We start from the raw sequence: 22,532 nt of genomic DNA on the forward strand, positions 1-22,532 counted from the left end.
TGATATTATAAGCAGAAATGTGCCACTTTTGTGAATTTGACTAAAAGAAGCTCAGAATTAATAAATCAGGAGTGACAAGATTATGAACTTGTTTTTCACTAGAGTACATCTAGAATCCTGCAGTGCTGTGATAGACATGCATTTATTTGGAGGCCTTAGTGCCATTCATTTCCCATCTTAGGAAACCTCTGCTCAGTGTTTCACAAGTTTCTGTTAGAAGAAATTTATTTCTTTTTCTAAAAGAAGAGAAAAGTGAATGTCACTGTTAGTGTTTCTTTAAGATCAAAAAAATTTTGGAAAACTGAAGTCAATTTTTTTTAACCCAGAAAATAAAACAGCAATTTTACTGGCCAAAATATGTGCGGTGTATATCTGTGTGCAGGTCTTTGACACAAATTTGGAGATTTGTGTGATCCATAAAAAATAATTTAGAAAAAATGCTTATACCCTAAGGATTCAAAAGGAAAGGAAGAGTGCTGCTTAAAGAAAATAGAAATTCATATAACTGTAATCACATAAAGGACTACATTTTTTCACTGTTTGAAGCACTGTCTAATTTGTACACACTATCAGGATACGTTAAGTATCCTGTTGCTAATTTGAAAGAAAAATTCATTTTACAGTCTAGCTTTAACAATACAAGGTTGCCACTCTCTGCATGGCAGGCCAATTCCCAAATATTTGCATGTCAGACTAGAGCAGACACAGGCTATAGGCTCTAAACTGCATCAAGTAGCAATCAAAATGAAAGCTTCTTTGATTTCATCATTTTACGCATGTGGTACAAATGGCCATCATGTGAAGAAGACCAAAATTGTAAACGTGACTAGTTTTGACTATAAATGCTCTGTATTATCATGGACTTAGCTTCTAAACTACAGATGCTGGACAGATTAAATAGTATGTCATATGGTTAAATAGGACTGTCTTGTTTCATCTTGTGCAAGATTTATTGTACTGTTTCTCAGATAAGATTCTTACCATGTAACATTCTTGAACAAGAACCTAACAATCCAGCATTTATCTTTGTTGCTGTTGACTTATTGAAAGTTCTGATGTAGCTGTTATTCTGTAAACATTAGCATAGCTTTTGAAGTTGTCACAAAATTGAGTCAGAAAAATTGGTGGCAATATTTGAAATTAACAATTTCCATGCCACTGAAGACTTTTAAATATATGTATATTATTGAACAGATATGAACTTGATCTACAATTTTCAAAGCTTTAATTAAAACATATAACATAAATCAAGATATATTGGCACATGCCTTTAATCCCAGCATTTGGGAGACAGGTAGGCTGATTTCTGTGAATTTTAGGCTAGCCTATTCACTGAGTGAATCCAGGACAGTCAGGGCTATATATCATATAAACATATCTATATCTATCTATCTATCTGTATATGTGTTTGTGTTATATGTATGTGCTTTGTATATATAATATATAAACATATATTAAATGTAGAAAATATATTTATTTTCTTTTAATGATTCAAAATAGGCTGTTATCTCTTCAAATAGTGTCATCGGTGTTTCACAGAAATTAAATGTTATTCTGTTTTTCTTTATTAATAATGGTTAATATTAGTATAGCACTTGGTTGTGAACTGGAATCATCTATATACAGGATCATTAATGTAATGAAATGAAATACATAAGGTAAGCTCTACTCTAATATAATTGGTGTATTTATAATCAAAGGAAGGATGAATTCAGACAAGGACATTCCTGCATGGAATAAGATTATTGTGAGGATGTATTTAAAGGGTAGTCATCTCTAATCCCTGTAGAGATTTCAATCATAGAATCCTGTGCAGAAATACATCCTGATTTGCTAGGTCCCAGAGTTGTAAGGAAAGCAATACCGATGTTTTGAGCACTCAGTCTGCTGTATTCTGTCCTGGTGTTTTTAGTATCACTACTGAATTTTATATATTTTAATTCACAAATATTGGGAAAGACCAGACAGTTAAAACAGAATCCCAAAATTAAACTTTGTAAGAACTGCATAGTAAGTAGATTGTTTTTCCATTTTCTTTCCTTTTTTTAGAAAAATTTTCCTTTGATAAACTAACACATAGTATTATTATGGACAGATAATATGATATATGTTTTTATTCTAAAAGGCAAGTTGAGGCACACCTAGTGTGAGGTCAAAAGGTTTATTTGAATCAAAAATTTTTAAACAATTTTATTTTCAAAAACAGAGATAAATTTTTAAAAACAATTTTGCATGAAACTATATAAATATGTTTTTGTCAGTACTTGATTTTTTTAAAGGTTTCATAATATGCATTGAAATCTTACTAGTTACAATGAGCATAAAGTACTTGAGTTAACCAATCAATGAGAAAATGAAAAATTGGCTTCCTCAAAAACTGGTTCTTAAAGTGGGGACTGAGAGGTTGGGTTCATAGTAAAGTAGTTGTGACAGTTGTCAAGAAGCACCTCACAAGCCAGAGGCTTACCACTAGGCTTTTAAAACATCAATGATATAGGTGACCAGTATCTCATTTTCTCATTTTTCATGTGTCGGTGAACTGACTAATTTTGTGAGTTAGTCCTGTGACATTTTAAGGCATTACTTTCACATTTCCAAATATATATATATATAAACAAACTTCTTTAGTCAAGCAGAATCCCTGGCCTAAAAAGCTAGCTCAGCCATTAAGAGTGTGCACTGTTCGTATAGGAAACCCTTGTCCTTCAGTTCAAAACTGTCTATAATTCTAACTCCAAGAAGTCTAATGCACTCTTCTGGGCTCTACTGATACTATTCTCATGCGAAAATTCACACTTAAGCACAGACATTATCATTATAATTAACATGTAACATCCATTTTTAAAAAGAGATCATGAATTTGAAAGAGGGCAAAACAAGGTATATGGGAGAGGTTTTAGGGAGGGACTGGAGAAAGGATCTAACTCATAATCTCAAAGAGTTTAAAAAATTCTATTTACAGCTGATTTTGAATATTAAATTGTAGTTCTCATGATCGTTTGTTTTCTTTATTTTTTTCTATCCCTTATCTATATTTACGCGATATTCTTGTTAGCCTGGACCAAAATTTTAAGTGAGAAAATTGTAAAGAAGCCACCCCTTGAGATGGGGTCATTGGCCATGATCCTTTCTCCTAGAGATCCAGCAATTTACTTCATAATTATTTACATAATTACATAATAGTACTTTGATGAAAACCCTCCCAACAATATATGAACTTGTATGGCTATGCCTGTGTAATTGAGGTGGGCTCTGACATTTTGATCTAGAAAGCATTCTTTTTAAGTACAGTTTTAAATTGAACTTTGAGGATCTATTTTTATAAGACAGAAGCTAGATGTTAGATATTAACTCTTTTAGAAATTAGATGTTACTAACAAGTGCCCATAAAGATTTTATGAACCTGCTCTTGGAAGCATGCCATTGGCCTTAAATGATTTTTATGCTTTATTGTGTCTAACGAAAATGATGTTACCTGTTCCATCTGTGATTGCTTCATTGGTCACACTTTTTTGAAGTTGTAATACATGAATGATTTTGTATTTTCTTGTGCCAAATGATTATGATAATAGTTCTATTTGACTGCTTCACTGAACACATCTTTTAGAGTTGGAATATATGTTTCTCTATGCATAAAAACCCTTGCTTGAGAGCTTCAATATGCACTCAGATTCAAACTGCCTCTGATTGTTTCTGTTTGTCACTGCTTAAAAACAGAGAGATGAATGCTGAGGCTCAGGTCTCTGACATTTTCATTTTTTCCAGGTCTGGCACATTGAAAGTTGCTGCCCATCCTCAGGATGAGTCTGGCTATAGCACACAAACAAATCTATAAACTCCCTCAGGAGACTGGGACATGCTATGCCTACATTATTCTAAATTCTGTTCAGGCAATAGTCACTGTTAATCATCATGCACATCCCTGTGGTTAATTTAATTCAATAATGTCTTGAACAATTACATTTGCTTTTCAGCACCCACTTTGTTCAAAACTAAACAGAAAAGTATGTGGTTACATTTGACTTGAGGTAACATAGACATTCACTGTACCTATTATCAATGATTGACTTTTTAAATATTTGGAACAGATCATCTAGAAGCCCAGTACACCTGTACAAATTCCTTTTTGGAAATTAGAATAAAAGCTCAGCTCTTCTAGATAAATATGTTCTCCCTGTTCATCTCTGGAAAATAAAACTGCTTAGTAAACAATTAAACGAGAAATAGGACCCAAGAACTGAAAGGTTAGATGACCTGGAAAGTTTGAAATGTGTAGCCACACCACGTTTACCAACAGATTTTTATTTTTACTAGTTTCTCTATCTTCCAGTAAGAGAAGACAAATCACATGGAGATAAGTCTTATTGATTTAAAAATTGATAGGCTGTGGCTATACATATGACTACCACTAAATAAAAGAGAACTTAAATTATCCCAGTTCCTTTATCAGTAATGAAAGCTTGAAAACAGATCACAAAGATGCCTGAAGAGGAAAGGTTATTCTGTTTCTTTGGATTTTCAATAAGCACACCAGCCAGAAATGACTCCTTCTTAACTGCATTTGTTCTTGGTGAATTGACACATCATCCAGGACTCCTGAGACCTGTGTTTTACCACTTTCCAACATCTCCATGGTCACAGTTGTGGAAAACTTTGGCTTGATAATCCCGGAGGCCTCAATATCCACATGATCAAACCCATGTACTATTTTCTCCTCAAACTCTCCTTCATTGATCTCTGCTACTCTTCTTTCTTCCATCCTAAAATACTGATAAACTTTCTCTGAGAAGATTGCCATCTCTTATGTGGGGTGCAAGACTCAGTTGTTACTATTACTTGTATAAAATTCTTCCCCTTGTATCAGCACCTATGTTAATGAAGTTGTAGTTCCTGTAGCTGTATTGAAAGAGTTAAAAATTTCAAGTTGTGTCCACTGACCCTGCCTTGAGAACAAGTATGTTTCAAGGCTAAGAACAAAATAACTTGTTTAAAGAAATGTCCAAACCCAGACCAACTAGACTCCATATGGTCTGGGCTGGCCTTGCAGTCCTGAGAGAAACAAAGTATAAAGGTCAGTGTGCCCAAAATAGAGTGGCTTAGAGTTGAATAATGTCCAAAATAGACAGAGTGTGTCAATTTAAATCAACCAATGAAATTGCTATGAGCCCATTGCTAACTGCTTATGTAATTTTCCCTATAAATATGACCCCCCAGTTGAGTTCAGAGTTGACTCCTCTATCTCCTGCGTGAGATAAGTGTTGTCCCCAGAACTCTGGTCTATCCCCTTCCCTTCAATAAACCTCTTGCCTAATTGCACCAGGATAGGCTCTCCATGAGTTCTTGGGTTCCTGTATCCTGGTACTTGAGTGAGGGGCTTCCCCAGTCTGGGGGTCTTTCAGTATCTTTCTCATTTCCTTTGTTTTCATCCTTGCCATCATTTTAAACATGAAATCCATGCAAAGAGAATCAAAAGTCTTCAAGACCTGTTGCTTTCAGATCATAGCATTTTCTCTGCTTTTCAGGTTAGGAATATTCATGTACATTAATCACTCAGAATCTATGGACTGGGAAGAGCTTCTCCTGTTTTCTGCACCAATGTGTTTCCCACACTCAACCCTCTGACCTACAGTTTGAGAAACAAGGACATGAACGTAGCACTGAAAAAGTTTTTATTAATACCTGTAGTAGATTCATATCTTAACTAAAAATAAAATAATATAAAAGACTGAACTTTAAATTTAAAGGATCTTCAGTTTTTCCGCTGTCTTCAAGAAAATATTTTGTTCATTGCAATGCGGCACAATATGCATTGTTGTGTGTTGAAATTGGTACTGATAATTTCAGTCTAGGCAATTTCCTTACAATGTCAGCCAGTTTTGATAGGAAACTTGGTGTTATCTTTCCAGTGACTTTTAGAATTGCCCCAGTCTGAACTTTTGCTACATAATTTTTCCATGTCTCCTTTAGATATAAATTTTTCTCTTTGATGTCAGGTTTTCCCTACTAACCCTGCCTTCCTGAGTTTCATCCTTCACAGACAATTACTGCAAAAAAAATGTTGTACAACTGTGACAATTTCCTGGATTCTATTTCTAAGCAGAACTGAGTAGTGGCATTTGTAGAAAAAGTTTTTAAAATTTGTATAATTATAACAGATTTCTTTTGTCAAAAATACACAAATCACAAATTCATAAAATGGAATGTAAGTTTCAAAAATAGATTTTCGTGTAGGTATCTTATTGCTCTATAACAAATCAACATACTAATTTTACTGAGAAAAATATTTTAAACAATTCCTTTGATTCATAAATATTCACAAAGAAAACTGTTCACTACAATTGACTTCTCAAACATGAACCAAAATCACATAAAATATTTAAATTATAAAACTTTTAGAAAATATATTTGGATAAGATAAGAGGGTTCTTCTAGGAAACATGATGCTGAGAAAAAAAAGAAAGCAAATAAAATTAACTAAAGTGAGAACTTTGTATTAGTGAAAAATTTAAATGATGCACAGACTGGAAGAATATTTGCCAGTCATACATTATAATACAGCTTTCACTGCAAGATAGCTTTATTTTCTTATTTATTTATTTATTTATTTATTTATTTATTTATATTTCATTGTTGTTTTATTTTGGGGGTGTTGCAAGGGCAGAGAAAAAATGAGGTAGGTCAGAGAGATGAATAGCATCAGAGTGTATCCTGTGAAAGTCACAACAAATCAATAGAACTATTTGTAAAAATTATATAAATTCTGACCTGTGGTTTCTACACTGCATTAGATTCTCATCACCTTCTTTGTAGTAGAATGGGAGTACTGTCAGGAGCAGACAGGTCTCATAGTCATACAATTTTTTAATAATGAAATAACCTTAAATGCCATAATCTGTGAATCTCTGACACTGTTAAAGACTATTTATCTACATATAGCATAACTGAATTATTAAACATAAATTATATTTAGTTATTTACTATTTGAGTTAACATGAAAATATCTTATTGCAGTTAACTAAATTGGAATATAACATGACCATGATTATCACTATTTGACCATTAGTCTGCTTTATTTAATTATTTTAAACAATTTGTAATAGTCCCTATTAAAAGGACTGGGATTAAATCTTATATTTTAAATTAAGTGGATAGGTACAATGTCTATATGAGAGTAAGAAAATTAAGTTTGAATTTATATTAATATACAAAGATTTATGTCAATGAAACCCTTAAATTTCTATCAATATCAAAAATTTGATATCAATGAAATTTTTATCAAAATATAAAGATCTCTATAGATGTAAGATTATACCTAAAAAAGCCTTTGTTTAAGACTAGATTTAATAATCCATCTGTATTTACCCAATTTGTTATAATATTATTATATACCCCATGTTTTGTTTAAAATCCCCATCTCTTTACCCAAGGAAGAAAGGAGAGAGAAGAGGCAAGAAAAGATAGAAATCCCTGAGTGTAAGTTCTCTATTTAGTTTCCTCTATGTTCAAAACTATAAATAATCCCTTAAAATGACAACACATCTTTAATTCATAAAATGACCAAAACCATCTATCCTAATTTAAAGTATTGGGATGACAGTCGTCACTTCTTGGCGAATTGGAAAAACAAAATCCCTGATACCCTAAACCAAAATGAAATTAAAAAATGATTACATAAATAAAAGCTTGCTAGCATTATTTGTTGTCCAATCTTTACGGGTTGAGAAAGTAAATGACTTAATTGATGTCCTGACTGGAATCATCTGAAAAGTAGACATGAAGCCATTTTTGAAGTTGTTTTTAAAGGAAGTCTTATGAAACAGCATCAGTTGAGGCAGAACCAGAGAGGAAGATTGGATACCCAGTCATTTTAGCATCCCAATGGTGAGTCTTCTCAGTGCTGCAATGAAATTTTGGTGTTTCATTCTGTAATATATAACCTTACAATCAATTTTTAGTCCTATAAACATATTTTTAGGGATTGTGCAAGGTGCACAGATCGGTTAAGGATGAATTTTTCCTGTGAGTATTTTGTTCCCCCTTCTAGGAAAGCCTGAAGTATTCACTCTTTGGTCATCCTTCTTATTGAGCTTCATGTGGTCTGTGGATTGTATCTTGGGTATTACAAGCTTTGGGGCTAAATCCATTCATTAGTAAGGGACATCCAGACACTGTCCCACCTGGGAAATCCATCCCATATACCAAACCTAGACAATACTGCAGATATCAAGGAGTGCATGCTGACAGGAGCCTGATATAGTTGTCTCCTGAGGATATTCCAGAGCTGGACAAATTCAGAGGTAGATGCTCCTAGACAACCGTTGGCTTGAGAATGGGGCCCCAAATGGAGAAGTTAGGAAAAAGACAGAAGGAGCTGAAGAGCTTGCAACACCATGGGAAGAACAACAATATCAACCAACCAGATGGTCAGGTGAACTGACCCAGATTTGTTTATAGATGATGTCAGCTTCAGAATGACAAGAAACCTAACGTTTTCTATACCATTTTCTCCTAAGCATTGAGATCAAAGACCTGAGCATATTTAGTCATCCCTGTATCCTTAAAACATGTATATCAATTGCCATTTATTTCTCCCTTTTATACTTAAAATCAATTAAAACAATTTTTATTTCATTTTTCCTTTTATAGAAATCAATATCTCTGTTGATATATATACTTATTTACCATTTCTCTTTATATAAATTGAATTAGTATTCTTTTCTGTATTTAGTTTCTTTGAATTCCCTACTATTTACTATGTAAGTCTACTTTTAGGGCAACATCTGTGTCATGTGTTACATAAAGAAGTCCCAGTATTCCAGTGGAACCCACATTGAAAGAGTCATGTTGCTTATGATAGCATTGGCATTTTACATAGCCATTATTTATTTCTCCCATCTTTAAAAGCAATAAAGCAATTTTCATTTATTTATGCCTTCTATGGAGAATAGTATCTCTGTGAATAAATATGTTTATACCCCCTCCTCTCTATATAAATTGAATTCATATTCTCTCTCTCTGTATATATATATATATATACACACACACATATATATATATACATATATATATACACACACACATATATATATATACATATATATATACATATATATATATATATATATATATATATATATATATATATATATATATATATATATATATACACACACATACACAGAGAGAGAGACAAAGAGAGAGAGAGAGGGAGAGTGAGAAAATCATCTCCAATTGTACTGAAACAAAATGTGGTATAAATTTAATGTGAACAATAAACATTAAGACCTTTATAAGGCAACTAGAGGGGAATGTTTAGGACCTATTATTAAGCAATGATTATGGGACGGCATTAAAATAAATATCCATGAAAAGAAAGTAGATAAATTAGTACTATAAAATTACCCACTTTAGAATTATAGAAAAATGAAACAATAAATCTCACTTGATGAACAGGATAATTGGAATCTTTTAGTGTTTACAAGTAAGTTAGTGAACCCAGACTATAGTCTCTATAGAGTTTTCATTTAAGTGCAGAAAGGAATAGGTAAAAAAGAAAAAATCTAAAACACATACTTTTCTACAGATCCCAAAATGATTGGGAAAATGGGATTCTCTCTTTCTACATCCACTGCAGGACCTGTTTACCACAGAATGAACAGAGAATACACAAGTCCCTCATGATCTAAAGACAAAGCATCATCCAGGGTGTAACACAATTCCCCAAGTTCACTCTTCTATTTAAATGCTATTCCCTGGGGAATAAGCAGGCACACCTCCAAACTGTTTATAAGCAAATGTATTTTGCAGTTAAGCCCACATGAAATCCTCCATACCTTATTATTGGCAGTGAGATGATATCACTACAGTTCATATTTTTTCTGCTTCAAGTAAAGACTCAAAGTATTAATCACAGAGTGCGTTCTAAAATTCAGCCATCATTTCAGGAACATTCAGGCACTAAGTTTTGATTACATCTTAGCTTGACAAGGTATGAAATGAGTCCCTGGAATCTAAAATATGTCTACCAGATACACATGGAAAAAAAGAACTCAAGACATCTTCGAGGTTTGGACTGGGGCATCTAACAATGAGTGTGGGTGTTTCTCTGATTCTTTTGCCTGTTTCTGGGACTTCTTTCCTCATATTAGGTTGCCTCATTTAGCATCTATATGAGGATACTGACTTTTCCTATTTATTTTGTTTTGTCATGAATGGCTCTTGTCTCTTGGGGTCCTCTTTTTCTGAGGAGAAAATAGTACATGAGGGTAGGTGCAGAAGAATAAGGAGGAGTGTAGAGAAGGAAACAGTCCTGAAAACGTGTTGGATGAGTGGATTTATTTTCAAAGAAATAAACACACACATACATACTCACACACACACACACACACACACACACACAGAGAGAGAGAGAGAGAGAGAGAGAGAGAGAGAGAGAGAGAGAGAGAGAGAGAGAGAGAGAGAGAGAGAGAAAGAGAGAGATGAGGGAAGAACAGAGGTTCTGAATATCAGGAATAGTAACGTAGTATTTAGTGAAGGAAGGTTTTTAACAAAGCTGTTTCTTTTTCATCTTATAGAACTGGAGAGTAAAAGACAGTGGCAGAAGAAAGGCCATCAAGGTAATTAGAGAGTGGGAATAGGCATAAGTGGCCACTGGATTCACAACGTCTTCATTATGGTTCTTATGCATGGCCAGATCTCTAGACTTCAGGATTAATGACTGTGACACTGGACTGTAGATACATCACTCTTGTTCTTATAGTTTTAGATTAAACATGTTTTGTATTTGTAACATAGCAGAGGAAAACCTGTAGCTGCAGAAGGTAACTTTGCATTGCCAAGACATTTGCTTCAGACTTCATTAATGTAGCAGGGCTCTAGTAAAAAAAAAAATAGGTGGAAAAAGTTAAATCATTTTTGTTTGTTTCTTTTTGACCCTTTGCATGTATTTTGTTTTTCAGAAATATTGAAATTTGGTTCCACTGGTTGTATGTAAGATAACTTGGCTGTGACTATACCAGCTGATTTTGTAGACATCGTGGAAGCTAAAAGAAACATTCCCAGATGCACATCACAGGTGGGATCGACCCCTGACTGGGGTCACCCTTTACTGCAACTCCTTTTCCTGAGTCTACAGATTTCCCCAGGAAAACAATGGCCTTAGTGAATGTTTCCTTGGTGACTGAATTTATTCTAGTAGGATTAATACACCAGCCTGATCTCCAAATACCCCTGTTCCTTCTCTTTCTAGCAATGTATCTAGTCACTGCACTGGGAAATTTGGGTTTGATGATTCTAGTTTTGCTGAATTCACATCTTCACACACCCATGTACTTTTTCCTCTTTAACTTGTCCTTTATAGATTTTTGTTATTCTTCTGTGTTCACTCCCAAAATGTTGATGAACTTCATATTAAGACAGAATGTCATTTCCTATATGCAGTGTATGACTCAGCTCTACTTCTTTTGTTTTTTTTGTTGTTTCTGAATGCTATATGCTGACTTCAATGGCCTATGATCGGTATGTGGCCATCTGTAATCCACTTTTATATAACGTTGTGATGTCATCTCAAGTGTGTTTAATCTTAATGATTGGTTCATATTTGATGGCATTTTTTGATGCTGTAGCTCATACCGTGTGTATGCTGAGATTGACCTTCTGTAATGCAAACATAAACCATTATTTCTGTGACATCCTCCCTTTGCTCCAGCTCTCCTGCACAAGCACCTATGTTAATAAGCTAGTAGCTTATGTCATAGTGATCATCAACATCATTGTTCCCACTCCAATCATCTTTATCTCCTATTGTTTGATCCTCTTCAGCATCTTCCGCATCAACTCCTCTAAAGGCAGGTCCAAAGCTTTCAGCACCTGCAGCTCCCACATCATTGCTGTTTCTCTGTTCTTTGGTTCAGGTGCACTTGTGTATTTCAAACCCTCCTCAGGTGGGTCTATGGATGGGGCAAAAATCTCTTCTGTTTTTTATACCAATGTGGTTCCTATGATGAATCCATTAATCTACAGCTTGAAAAATAAAGATGTTAAAATTGCTGTAAGAAAAACATTGGCAAGGTGGAAGATTTAATTGAATACACGTGTCTTTATTCCTGTACCTTTTGTTTTACATATATCTTTTATTGAGTCAACATATTTAATTGGTAACTCTATATTCAATATTTTTTTTATTTTTTAATTTAATCTTTACAATTTATAGAAATTGCAGAAAATATTGCCATACAGATGTTGAGATATAGCCTGATATTTTGAAGTGTGTATGCATGATATAAGAACAAAAGAAGCCTGTTTTTTTCATCATATTATGAGGCTGAAATTACTTAATAAGAATCACAGAAGGAAACTGTTTCCTGGTCTTAAACAATTAAAAAAGCTTCATTTCTGTGATAAAACAATGTCCGAGAACAAATTGGAACAGTCAATGGTTTCTTTGCTTACATATTTCAGTCTTTCAGTGAGGGAAGTGAAGACACAAAAACACTGAAGCAGAGAAAATAGAGGGATGTTTCTCACTGGCTTGGATTTAAGGACTTTGTCTGCTCCTTTCTGCACAGGACAATCTCCCAACAGTGGATTGGATTCTCCCACATAATAATGCACCAAGGAACTTTCTCCAAAGACAAGCTTGCAAGTTCATCTGATGGAAATAACCCTTCAGTTGAGGTTCTATCTTCATAGGTGACATTAGTTGGTGTCAAGTTGGCAAACACTAGCCAGTATATGTCAGTTACATAATTATAAATGCTAATCATGAAACTATGCACTAAATAAGGGATTCTTAAACTTTGTCTTAGTTTTTTTTTTACACAACTCTAGACATATAGGTATATAAGACATATAAGCTGATAATAACAACAATATCAATGGAAGTTATTAAAGAAATTTATATTAATATAATTTGGCTTTCTTTATGTATGTGTTACTAGTATGGGGGTTGAGAAAGAAATAGGAAAAGAGTGTGTATGCATGAGTGTGTGTGTGTGTGTGTGTGTGTGTGTGTGTGTGTGTGTGTGTGTGTGTGTGTTGCAATTGTACCACAAAGTACACATGGAAATTTATGAATATTTTGTGAAACAGTCTTCCTTTGCCATCTTGTTTTGGGTTTAGAGTTTATTGTTCACTGATGGGTTTCCTAGGTCAGTGGCCCACTCACTTCTCTTCTCTCCTCTCCCCTCCCCCTCCCTTAGGAACACTGAGATGACAGATTTGAGCTAGCATACCCAGATTTTTGTAAATTCAAGTGATCAGAACTCAGGTCCTTCAACTTGAGCAGCAAGGGCTTTACTCACTGAACCAATTTCTTGGCCTCTGAAAGAGTTTTCAGAAAAAAAAGAATATTCTTTTTAGTTTTAAATTGGCAAATTCATATACTCACATATGACAAAGGCTTGCATATTTATATTCACATAATGAATTGATCCTTGAGTAAATGGATAATGGTTTCTATTCCAAAACAAAGGATCATCAACAACACTTTAAGGTTTATAAATATTTTTTGTTAATTAATCACCTTTTATATTTAAAGTATACAAAATTTCCAAAGTTTCTTAAGTCATGTTCAAAAATTGTTTGAAATTCTACCTAAACTCCAAACCAATATTCATTTATTTTATTTTATATAAATATGAATGTGAAGAGGTACTCATGGTTTTCAATTTTAATAAAGAATGAGCCTCAATCGATATAAGATTGAAATACTCCCATGCATCCTCTCAGAACACCATGGTCTACCGCTGGTCTTTAACAACAACTAGACAACAAAAAGCCTACATACACATAGAAACTAAACAATGCTCTGTTAAACGATAGCAGGCTCAAAGAAGAAATAAAAACAAAAATTAAGGAGTTTCTATAATTCAACAAAAATGAAAACACAACATACCCAAAACTATGGGACACAATGAAAGCAGTACTGAGAGGAAAACTCATAGCCATAATTGCTCCCAAAAGAATCTAGAGAGAGCTTACATCAGCAACCTGAAAGCACAGCTAAAAGCCCTAGAACAAATGGAAGCAGATATGCCCAAGAACAGTAGACAGAAAGAAATCATCAAAATTAGGTCAGAAATAGACCAAATAGAAACAAAAGGAACCATTGAAAAAATCAACAAAACCAAGAGTTGGTTCTTTGAGAAAATCAACAAGATTGATAAACCCCTAGCCAGACTAACTAGAGGGCAAAGAGAGACTATAAAAATTAACAAAATCAGAAAGGAAAGTGGAGACATAACAACTGAAACTGAGGAAATTGAAGAAATCATCAGATCCTACTACAAAAACTTATACTCCACAAAATTGGAAAATCTGGAGGAAATGGATGAATTCCTAGACAGATACAAGAACCTAAAGTTAAACCAGGACCAAGTAAACCATCTAAATAACCCTATAACACCTAAAGAAATAGAAGAACTCATCAAAAGCCTCCCAACCAAAAAAAGCCCAGGTCCAGACTGGTACAGTGCAGAATTTTATCAGACTTTTATTTCGGATATAACTCCAATACTATCTAAACTATTCCAAAAGATAGAATCAGATGGAATACTACCCAACTCATTTTTTGAGGCTACAATAACCCTCATACCTAAACCACACAAAGACCACACAAGGAAAGAGAACTTCAACCAATCTCACTTATGAACATTGATGCAAAAATACTCAACAAAATCCTTGCAAACCGAATCCAAGAATATATCAAATTGATCCTTCATCATGACCAAGTAGGCATCATCCCTGAGATGCAGGGATGGTATAATATAGGGAAATCCATCAACGTAATCCACCATATAAACAAACTCAAAGAACAAAATCACATGGTCATCTCACTAGATGCTGAGAAAGCATTTAACAGAATTCAACACCCCTTCATGTTAAAAGTCCTGGAAAGAACAGGAATCCAAGGTCCATACTTAAACATAATAAAAGCAATATGCAGAAAACCAACAGCCAACACCAAACTTAACAGTGGGAAACTTGAAGCTATCCAACTAAAATCAGGGACTCGACAAGGCTGCCCACTCTCCCCCTACCTATTCAACATAGTACTGGAAGTCCTGGCTGGAGCAATTAGACAGCAAAAGAAGATCAATGGGATAAAAATTGGAAAGGAAGAGATAAAAACACCACTCTTTGCCGATGACATGATAGTGTACTTAAGTGACCCCAAAAATTCCACCAGAGAACTCCTACAGCTGATAAACAAGTTCAGCAAAGTGGCTGGATACAAAATTAATTCAAACAAATCAGAAGCCTTCCTATACTCAAAGACAAACATGTGGAGAAAAAAATTAGAAAAATGGTACCCTTCACAATTGTCACAAAAACTATGAAATACCTTTGTGTGACTCTAACTAAGCAAGTGAAGGACCTGCACGACAAGAACTTCAAACCTCTAAAGAAGGAAATTGAGGAGCATCTCAGAAAATGGAAAAATCTCTCATGCTCATGGATTAGAAAGATCAAAATTTAAAAAATGGCCATCCCACCAAAATCAATCTACAGATCCAAGCAATCCCCATCAAAATTCCAACCCAAACCTTCATGGAAATGGAAAGATCATTAAGCAATTTCATATGGAACAACAAAAGAACTAGAATAGCGAAATCCATCCTCAACCACAAGAAAACATCTGCCGGAATCCCTATCCCTGACCTCAAGCTATACTACAAGGCAATTGTGCTGAAAACTGCATGGTACTGGTACAGAAATAGGCATGTAGATCAATGGAATAGAATAGAAGATCCAGAAATGAGTCCTCACATATATGGTCACCTGATTTATGACAAAGGAGCCGGAAACATTCAATGGAAAAAGGACAGCCTATTCAAAAAATGGTGCTGGTCCAACTGGCACTCAACATGCAAAAGAATAAAAATAGACCCGTTCTTATCTCCTTCTACAAAGCTCAAGTGTAAGTGGATGAAAGATCTCCACATTAAACCAGATACACTGAAACTATTAGATGAGAAAGTAGGGAAAACTTTAGAACATATAGGCACAGGAGAAAATTTTCTGAACAAAACACCAATGGCTCAAGCTCTAAGGTCAAAGATTAACAAATGGGACTTAATGAGATTGCAAAGGTTCTGTAAGGCTAAGGACATTGTCAAGAAAACAAAACGGCAGCCAACAGAATGGGAAAAGATTTTTACCAACTCCACATCAAATAGAGGCCTAATATCTAAGGTATACAAAGAACTCAAAAAGCTAGACACCAAAGAATCAAATAACCCTATTAAACAGTGGGGTACAGAACTAAACAAAACGTTCTCAGTTGAGGAATATCGAATGGCTGAGAAATACCTGAGGAAGTGCTCCACATCCTTAGCCATTAGGGAAATGCAAATCAAAACAACCCTGAGATTTCACCTCACACCAGTCAGATTGGCCAAGATCCAAAACTCAGATGACAACAGATGCTGGCGATGTTGCGGAGAAAGAGGAACCCTTCTCCACTGTTGGTGGGGTTGCAAACTAATACAACCAATCTGGAAATCAGTCTGGCAATACCTCAGAAAATTGGACATAATGCAACCTGAAGACCCAGCTATTCCACTTCTGGGCATATACCCCAGAGACACCTTAGTACACAACAAAGATATATGCACCACAATATTCATAGAAACTCTATTTATAATAGACAGAAGCTGAAAAGAACCCAGATGTCCTTCAGGAGATGAATGAATACAAAAATTGTGGTACATTTACACAATGGAATACTACTCAGCCACCAGAAACAATGACTTGACCAAATTCTTAAGAAAATGGCTGCATCTAGAGAATATCATTCTGAGTTAGATAACCCAGTCACAAAAGAACAGACATAATATGCAGTTACTGATAATGGGATGCTAACGCCAGAGGCTCGCACTGCCCCAGAAACAACTCACAGACTGTATGAAGTCCAAGAAATAAAGAAAAAAAAACAAAACAAAACAAAAAAATCTTTACACAACAAGAAAACTTTGACTATTTCCATGTTACATTATGTTTTACATGTACTTTATGCTCATTGTAACTATTAAGTTTTCAATGCATACTATCAAACCTTTAAAAAAATCAAGTACTGACTAAATATATATATTCATACAGTTTTATGTAAAAATTATGTTAAAATCTGAAATAAAAGTACTGACAAAAATTTATTGTATAATTTTATGCAAAAAATGCTTAAAATCTGTACATTTATCTTTGCTTTGTTAATAAAGTTGTTTAAAAAAAAGAAATACTTTGGTGTGATTCTATCTAAACAAGTGAAGGACCTGTGTGACAAGAACTTCAAATCTCTGAAGAATGAAATCGAGGAAAATCTCAGAAAATGGTAAGAACTTCCATGCTCATGGATTGGTAGGATCAACATTGTAAAAATGGCCATCTTACCAAAAGTAATCTACAGATTCAATGCAATCCCCATCAAAATTACAACCCAATTCTTTATAGAGTTGGAAAGAGCAATGTGCAATTTCATCTGGAATAACAAAGACTAGAATAGTGAAATCCATCCTCAACAAGAAAACATCTGTGGGAATCACCTTCCCTTATTTCAAGGTATATTACAAGGCAATTGTGCTAAAACCTGCATGGTACTGGTACAGATATAGGCAAACGGATCGATGAAATAGAACAAAAGATCCAGAAATGAGCACTAACATATATGTTCACTTGATTTTTGACAAAGGAGCTATAAACATTCAATAGATAAAGGACAGCCTCTTTAAAAAATGGTGTTAGTCCAACTGGCACTCAGCATGCATAAGAATGAAAAGAGACCCTTTCTTATATCCTTATACAAGGTCACGTGCAAGTGGATCGAAGATCTCCACATTAAACCAGGTACACTGAAACTATTAGAAGAGAAAGTAGGGAAAACACATAGGCACAGGGGAAAATTTCCTGGATGGAACACCAATGGCTCAATCTCTAAGGTCAAATATTGACAAATGGGACTTAATGAGATTGCAAAGTTTCTGTAAGGCTAAGGACACTGTCAAGAAAACAAAACACAATCCAAAAGGTTGGGAAAAGATCTTTACCAATTTCACATCTGATAGAGGCCTAACATCCAAGGTATACAAAGAACTCAAGAACTTAGACACCAGATAATCAAACAACCCTATTAAATTGGGGTACAGAGTTAAACAAAAAGTTCTCATTTGAAGAATATCGAATGACTTAGAATCATCTAAGTAAGTGCTAGACATCCTTAGTCATTAGGTAAATGCAAATCCAAACAACCCTGAGATTCCTTCTCACACCAATCAGAATAGCTAACATCAAAAATTCAGATGACAGCAGATGCTGGCTAGAATTTGGAGAAAGAGGAACACTTCTCCTCTGCTGGTGGGGTTGTAAACTGGTACAGCCACTCTGGAAATTAGTCTGGTGGTTCCTCAGAAAATTGGACATAGTACTACCTGAAGACCCAGTTATTCTATTTCTTTGCATATACCACAGAGACTCTCCAACATACAACAAAGACACATGCACCAAAATGTTCATAGCAGTTCTATTTATAATAGCCAGAAGCTGGAAAGAACCCAGATGTCCTTCAGTAGATGAATGGATATAAAAATTGTGGTATATTTACACAATGGAGTACTGTTTACCTATCAGAAACAATGACTTTATGAAATTCTTAAGAAAATGAATGCATCTAGAGAATATCATCCTGAGTGAGGTAACCAAGTCACAAAAGAACAGACATAATATGCAGTCACCAATAATTGGATACTAACCCCAGAAAACGCTGAACACCCCAGAAACAACTCACAGACTATATGAAGTTCAAGAAAAACAAAGGCCAAAAAATAACAATGAAAAACCTTTATGCTTAATCTTTAAACACCAAGAAATGTTTTACTATTTCCAGGTTACATCTTATTTTACATGTACTTTATGCTCATTGTAACTAGTAAGATTTTAATGCATACTATCAAACCTTTAAAAAATCATGTACTGACAAGAATGTATTTATGCAAAAATGAATTCAGTTTTATGCAAAAATGCTTTTAAAATCTGTACATTTATTTTTTAAAAAAATAAAGCTGTTCAATTAAAAGAGAGAGAAAATAAGCACAACACAGAAAAAGAATCAACTGCTGTAACAGAAAAAATAATCTCTATAATTTCCATCTCCTCCTCTCTTATTATCATCGGCATCAGCACCAGCATCTATCTATCACCTATCTATCAATACATCTATCTATATATCTATCTATATTTATCTATATCTGTCATTCTATGGCCTGCAGCACTTAAAGCTATTCATCAATTCATTAATTTTTTTCAGAAATATTAATTAGGATACTTGTAGTATACTCATCTGGAAATGAATTAAGAAACAATTAACCAAGAAGTAGATCCCACTACAGAGATCAAAATAATTGGGGAAGTTGGGAGTTTACCTTTCCATATCCACAAGAAGGTAGATTTTCCCTACAGGGAAACTTGCAACAACTTTTAAGTCCCAAGGGAACTAAAGGCATACCATGATCCAAGGTGTAAATTCAACCACCTCAATTTCGTTTTATATTTACATGCTATCCTCTTGGGAAGAGAGTAAGTCTACTTCTCTATTTATAACCAAGTGGATTAAGCCATTTCATTCACAACAAAGCTTTGCCTTATCAAGTGACAGTATGCAGATCACAATAAAGTTGGTTTCCTAGGCTTTTGGAGAACACATAAATTCTAATAACAAAATACTACCTGTAGTTCAGAAGTATTATTAGAATACATCAGAAATTAAGTCTTTAGTATATTTTCTTAATATTATAAAAGCCCACAAAATTTTCTTCTACATACACTGAATAGAAAAGGTAAGAAATCTCAGAATTTTTGCTGATATTTTGATTTTTTCAATCCCACTTGTAAGAACATCTTTTTTTTAATTGAACAACTTTTATTTTCAAAAACAAAAAACAAAGATAAATGTGCAAATTTTAAGCATCTTTGCATAAAACTATATTAATACTTTTTTTTGTCAGTGCTTGGCTTTTTTTTTTAAGGTTTGATAGTGTGAATTATGATCTTACTAGTTACAATGAGCATAAAGTACATGTAAAACAGGATGTAACCCAGAATTAGTCAAAGTTTTCTTGGTGTGTAAGGATTAAGCATAATGGTTTTTCATTTTCTTTTTTTTTTCTTTCTTGAACTTCATATACTCTTTGAGTTGTTTCTGGGGTGTTCAGAGCTTTCTGGGGTTAGTATCCAATTATCATTGACTGCATATTATGTCTTTTCTTTTGTGACTGGGTTACCTCACTGAGGATGATGTTCTCTAGATGCATCCATTTTCTAAAAAATTCATAAAGTCATTGTTTCTGATAGCTGAGTAGTACTCCATTGTGTAAACATAACACAATTTTTGTATTTATTCATCTACTGAAGGACATCTGGGTTCATCTTAATATGAGTCAGACTTCAACATGACATTTCTTCTTATGCCAAAATCTCCTAATCATATTTCTAACTCTACCAGAGATGAATTGATATCTATGGCCACCAGTAAGTGACCAAGGCCTCAGCATTCAGTTTTATATGTATGGAGAGTACTCCATTGAAGAAATAAGTGAATGAGAGAAAAATGTTTCTGTTATCTATTTTCACTTAACATCTTTCTAGAAATTAGATTTACATTCTTATCACTGTCCTCTGTATAAGATAATTTGCTGATGTACTGTAGACTTTGATTTCTGTACTCAGGTGGGACTGGTCTCACACATATTCAGCCCACACGTCACTGGTGGGGAAATAATCATGATATGAAGAGAGATGATTTTCTATTGAGAACATTTTCCTGTGTTTGCAGATTCTCGCAGAAGATAATGTCCTCTTCAAATGTCTCTTTGGTGACTGAATTTATTCTGGTAGGTTTAACAAACCACCCTGATCTCCAAATACCCCTGTTCTTTGTGTTTCTAATAATGTATGTTGTTACTGCATTGGGAAATTTGTGTTTGATAATTCTTATTGTGCTAAATTCACATCTCCACACCCCTATGTACTTTTTTCTCCTTAACTTGTCCTTCATAGACCTCTCCTATTCTACTGTATTCACTCCGAAAATGTTGATGAACTTTATATTGAGCAAGAATGTAATTTCTTACATGGGATGTTTGACCCAGCTATTTTTCTTTTGTTTTTTCGTCATTTCTGAGTGTTATATGTTGACTTCAATGGCTTATGATCGCTATGTCGCCATCTGTAATCCACTCTTGTACACTGTTGCCATGTCCCCTAAACTGTGTTTGAACCTTATGCTTGGCACATATGTAATGGCATTTTCTGGTGCCATGGCTCACACAGGATGCATGCTAAGATTAACATTCTGTGATACTAACACCGTCAACCACTACTTCTGTGACATCCTCCCTGTGATGCAGCTCTCATGCACCAGCACCTATGTCAATGAGCTTGTAGTTTTTATTGTTGTTGGCATCAACATCATTGTGCCCAGCATCACCATATTTATTTCTTATGGTTTCATTCTCTTCAGCATCTTTCACATCAAGTCCAACAAAGGCAGGTCCAAGGCCTTCAGCACCTGCAGTTCTCATATAATTGCTGTTTGTCTGTTTTTTGGATCAGGTGCATTTATGTACCTCAAGCCATCTTCTTCTTCCTCTATGGATCAAGGAAAAACTTCTTCTGTATTTTATACCAATGTAGTTCCTATGATGAATCCCTTAATCTACAGTTTAAGAAACAAAGACGTAAAAATGGCCCTGAGAAAAACTCTGAGCAGGTGGAAATTCTGAATGGAGACACCATGTATCTGCCTGTGGCTAGAAGGCTTACTGATACTTTATATTTACTTAAAATGCTTTTCAGGATATATTTTATTCTAATTTCCTCCCTAGGCATAATTCTGTTTTTAAATTTAGAATTTAAAATTTAGCATATAATGCCCTGGAATATAAGTGCGTTGTATATTGATTGATGCAACCTTTATTTTATTCATGCTCAAGGAATAAAATTTGAATAATTTTAAAATGCATTTCTCACAGTTTTAAAGTATTTTTCTTTTTTTTACCCTTTTCAAGATTATTAATGGTTTTTGCCTTTTAATTATTCATAATATTTAAAAGTTTTCTTTTCCATTGTCATAATGACATTCTAGTTTTTTTTTTTAATTCCGGGAAAGCAGAATGGTTTTACAATTGATCAAGTAGAGTAATACAAGTCTGATCATCTGTCATTGGTTATAAGATTCTTTTTCATTTGTGTACATAATGTGCCTTTGGGAATGTAAGTCATAACAATGCATTTCCTTCTTTCTGTGTCTTCTCCATTGTAGTGCAAATAAATTCTTAAACTAATCTTAAGAACTGTCAGATACATCAATGTTTGAACCTGTACCTCATGTTTTCTGCTTTTATTGGGAAACAACTTTATCAGCTTATCTTAGGTGCTTACATTCACTTATGTTGTATGCTGAATACAGATGCCCAGAGCAGACAATGATTACTTCTAATAAAATAAACTAATGTTTCTTACTTTTTCCTGATTTCAAATCAACT

The 22,532-nt window shown here is 34.2% G+C and overlaps 1 protein-coding gene across 8 annotated transcripts in view; it reads left to right on the plus strand.

The window, feature by feature from the left end:
* Nucleotides 1-21,770, plus strand: part of LOC308431103 (olfactory receptor 8B3-like) — a gene marked incomplete at both ends in the record, with an annotated part of 57,543 nt that extends 35,773 nt beyond the window's left edge. For 2 of the 8 annotated variants that reach the window (XM_080930466.1, XM_080930464.1), the window contains one exon: nt 20,985-21,770. In XM_080930466.1, the coding sequence (XP_080786592.1) occupies nt 20,985-21,770 (786 nt within the window). Of the gene's footprint in view, nt 1-11,151; nt 11,439-20,942 lie in introns of those variants that run through there. The other 6 variants (XM_080930465.1, XM_080930463.1, XM_080930460.1 and 3 more) reach the window with 5 other exon arrangements.
* Between the last annotated feature and the right edge of the window lie 762 nt (nt 21,771-22,532).

The sequence above is a fragment of the Micromys minutus genome (assembly GCF_963924665.1).
Source record: "Micromys minutus genome assembly, chromosome: 16".
Lineage (NCBI taxonomy): Eukaryota > Metazoa > Chordata > Mammalia > Rodentia > Muridae > Micromys > Micromys minutus.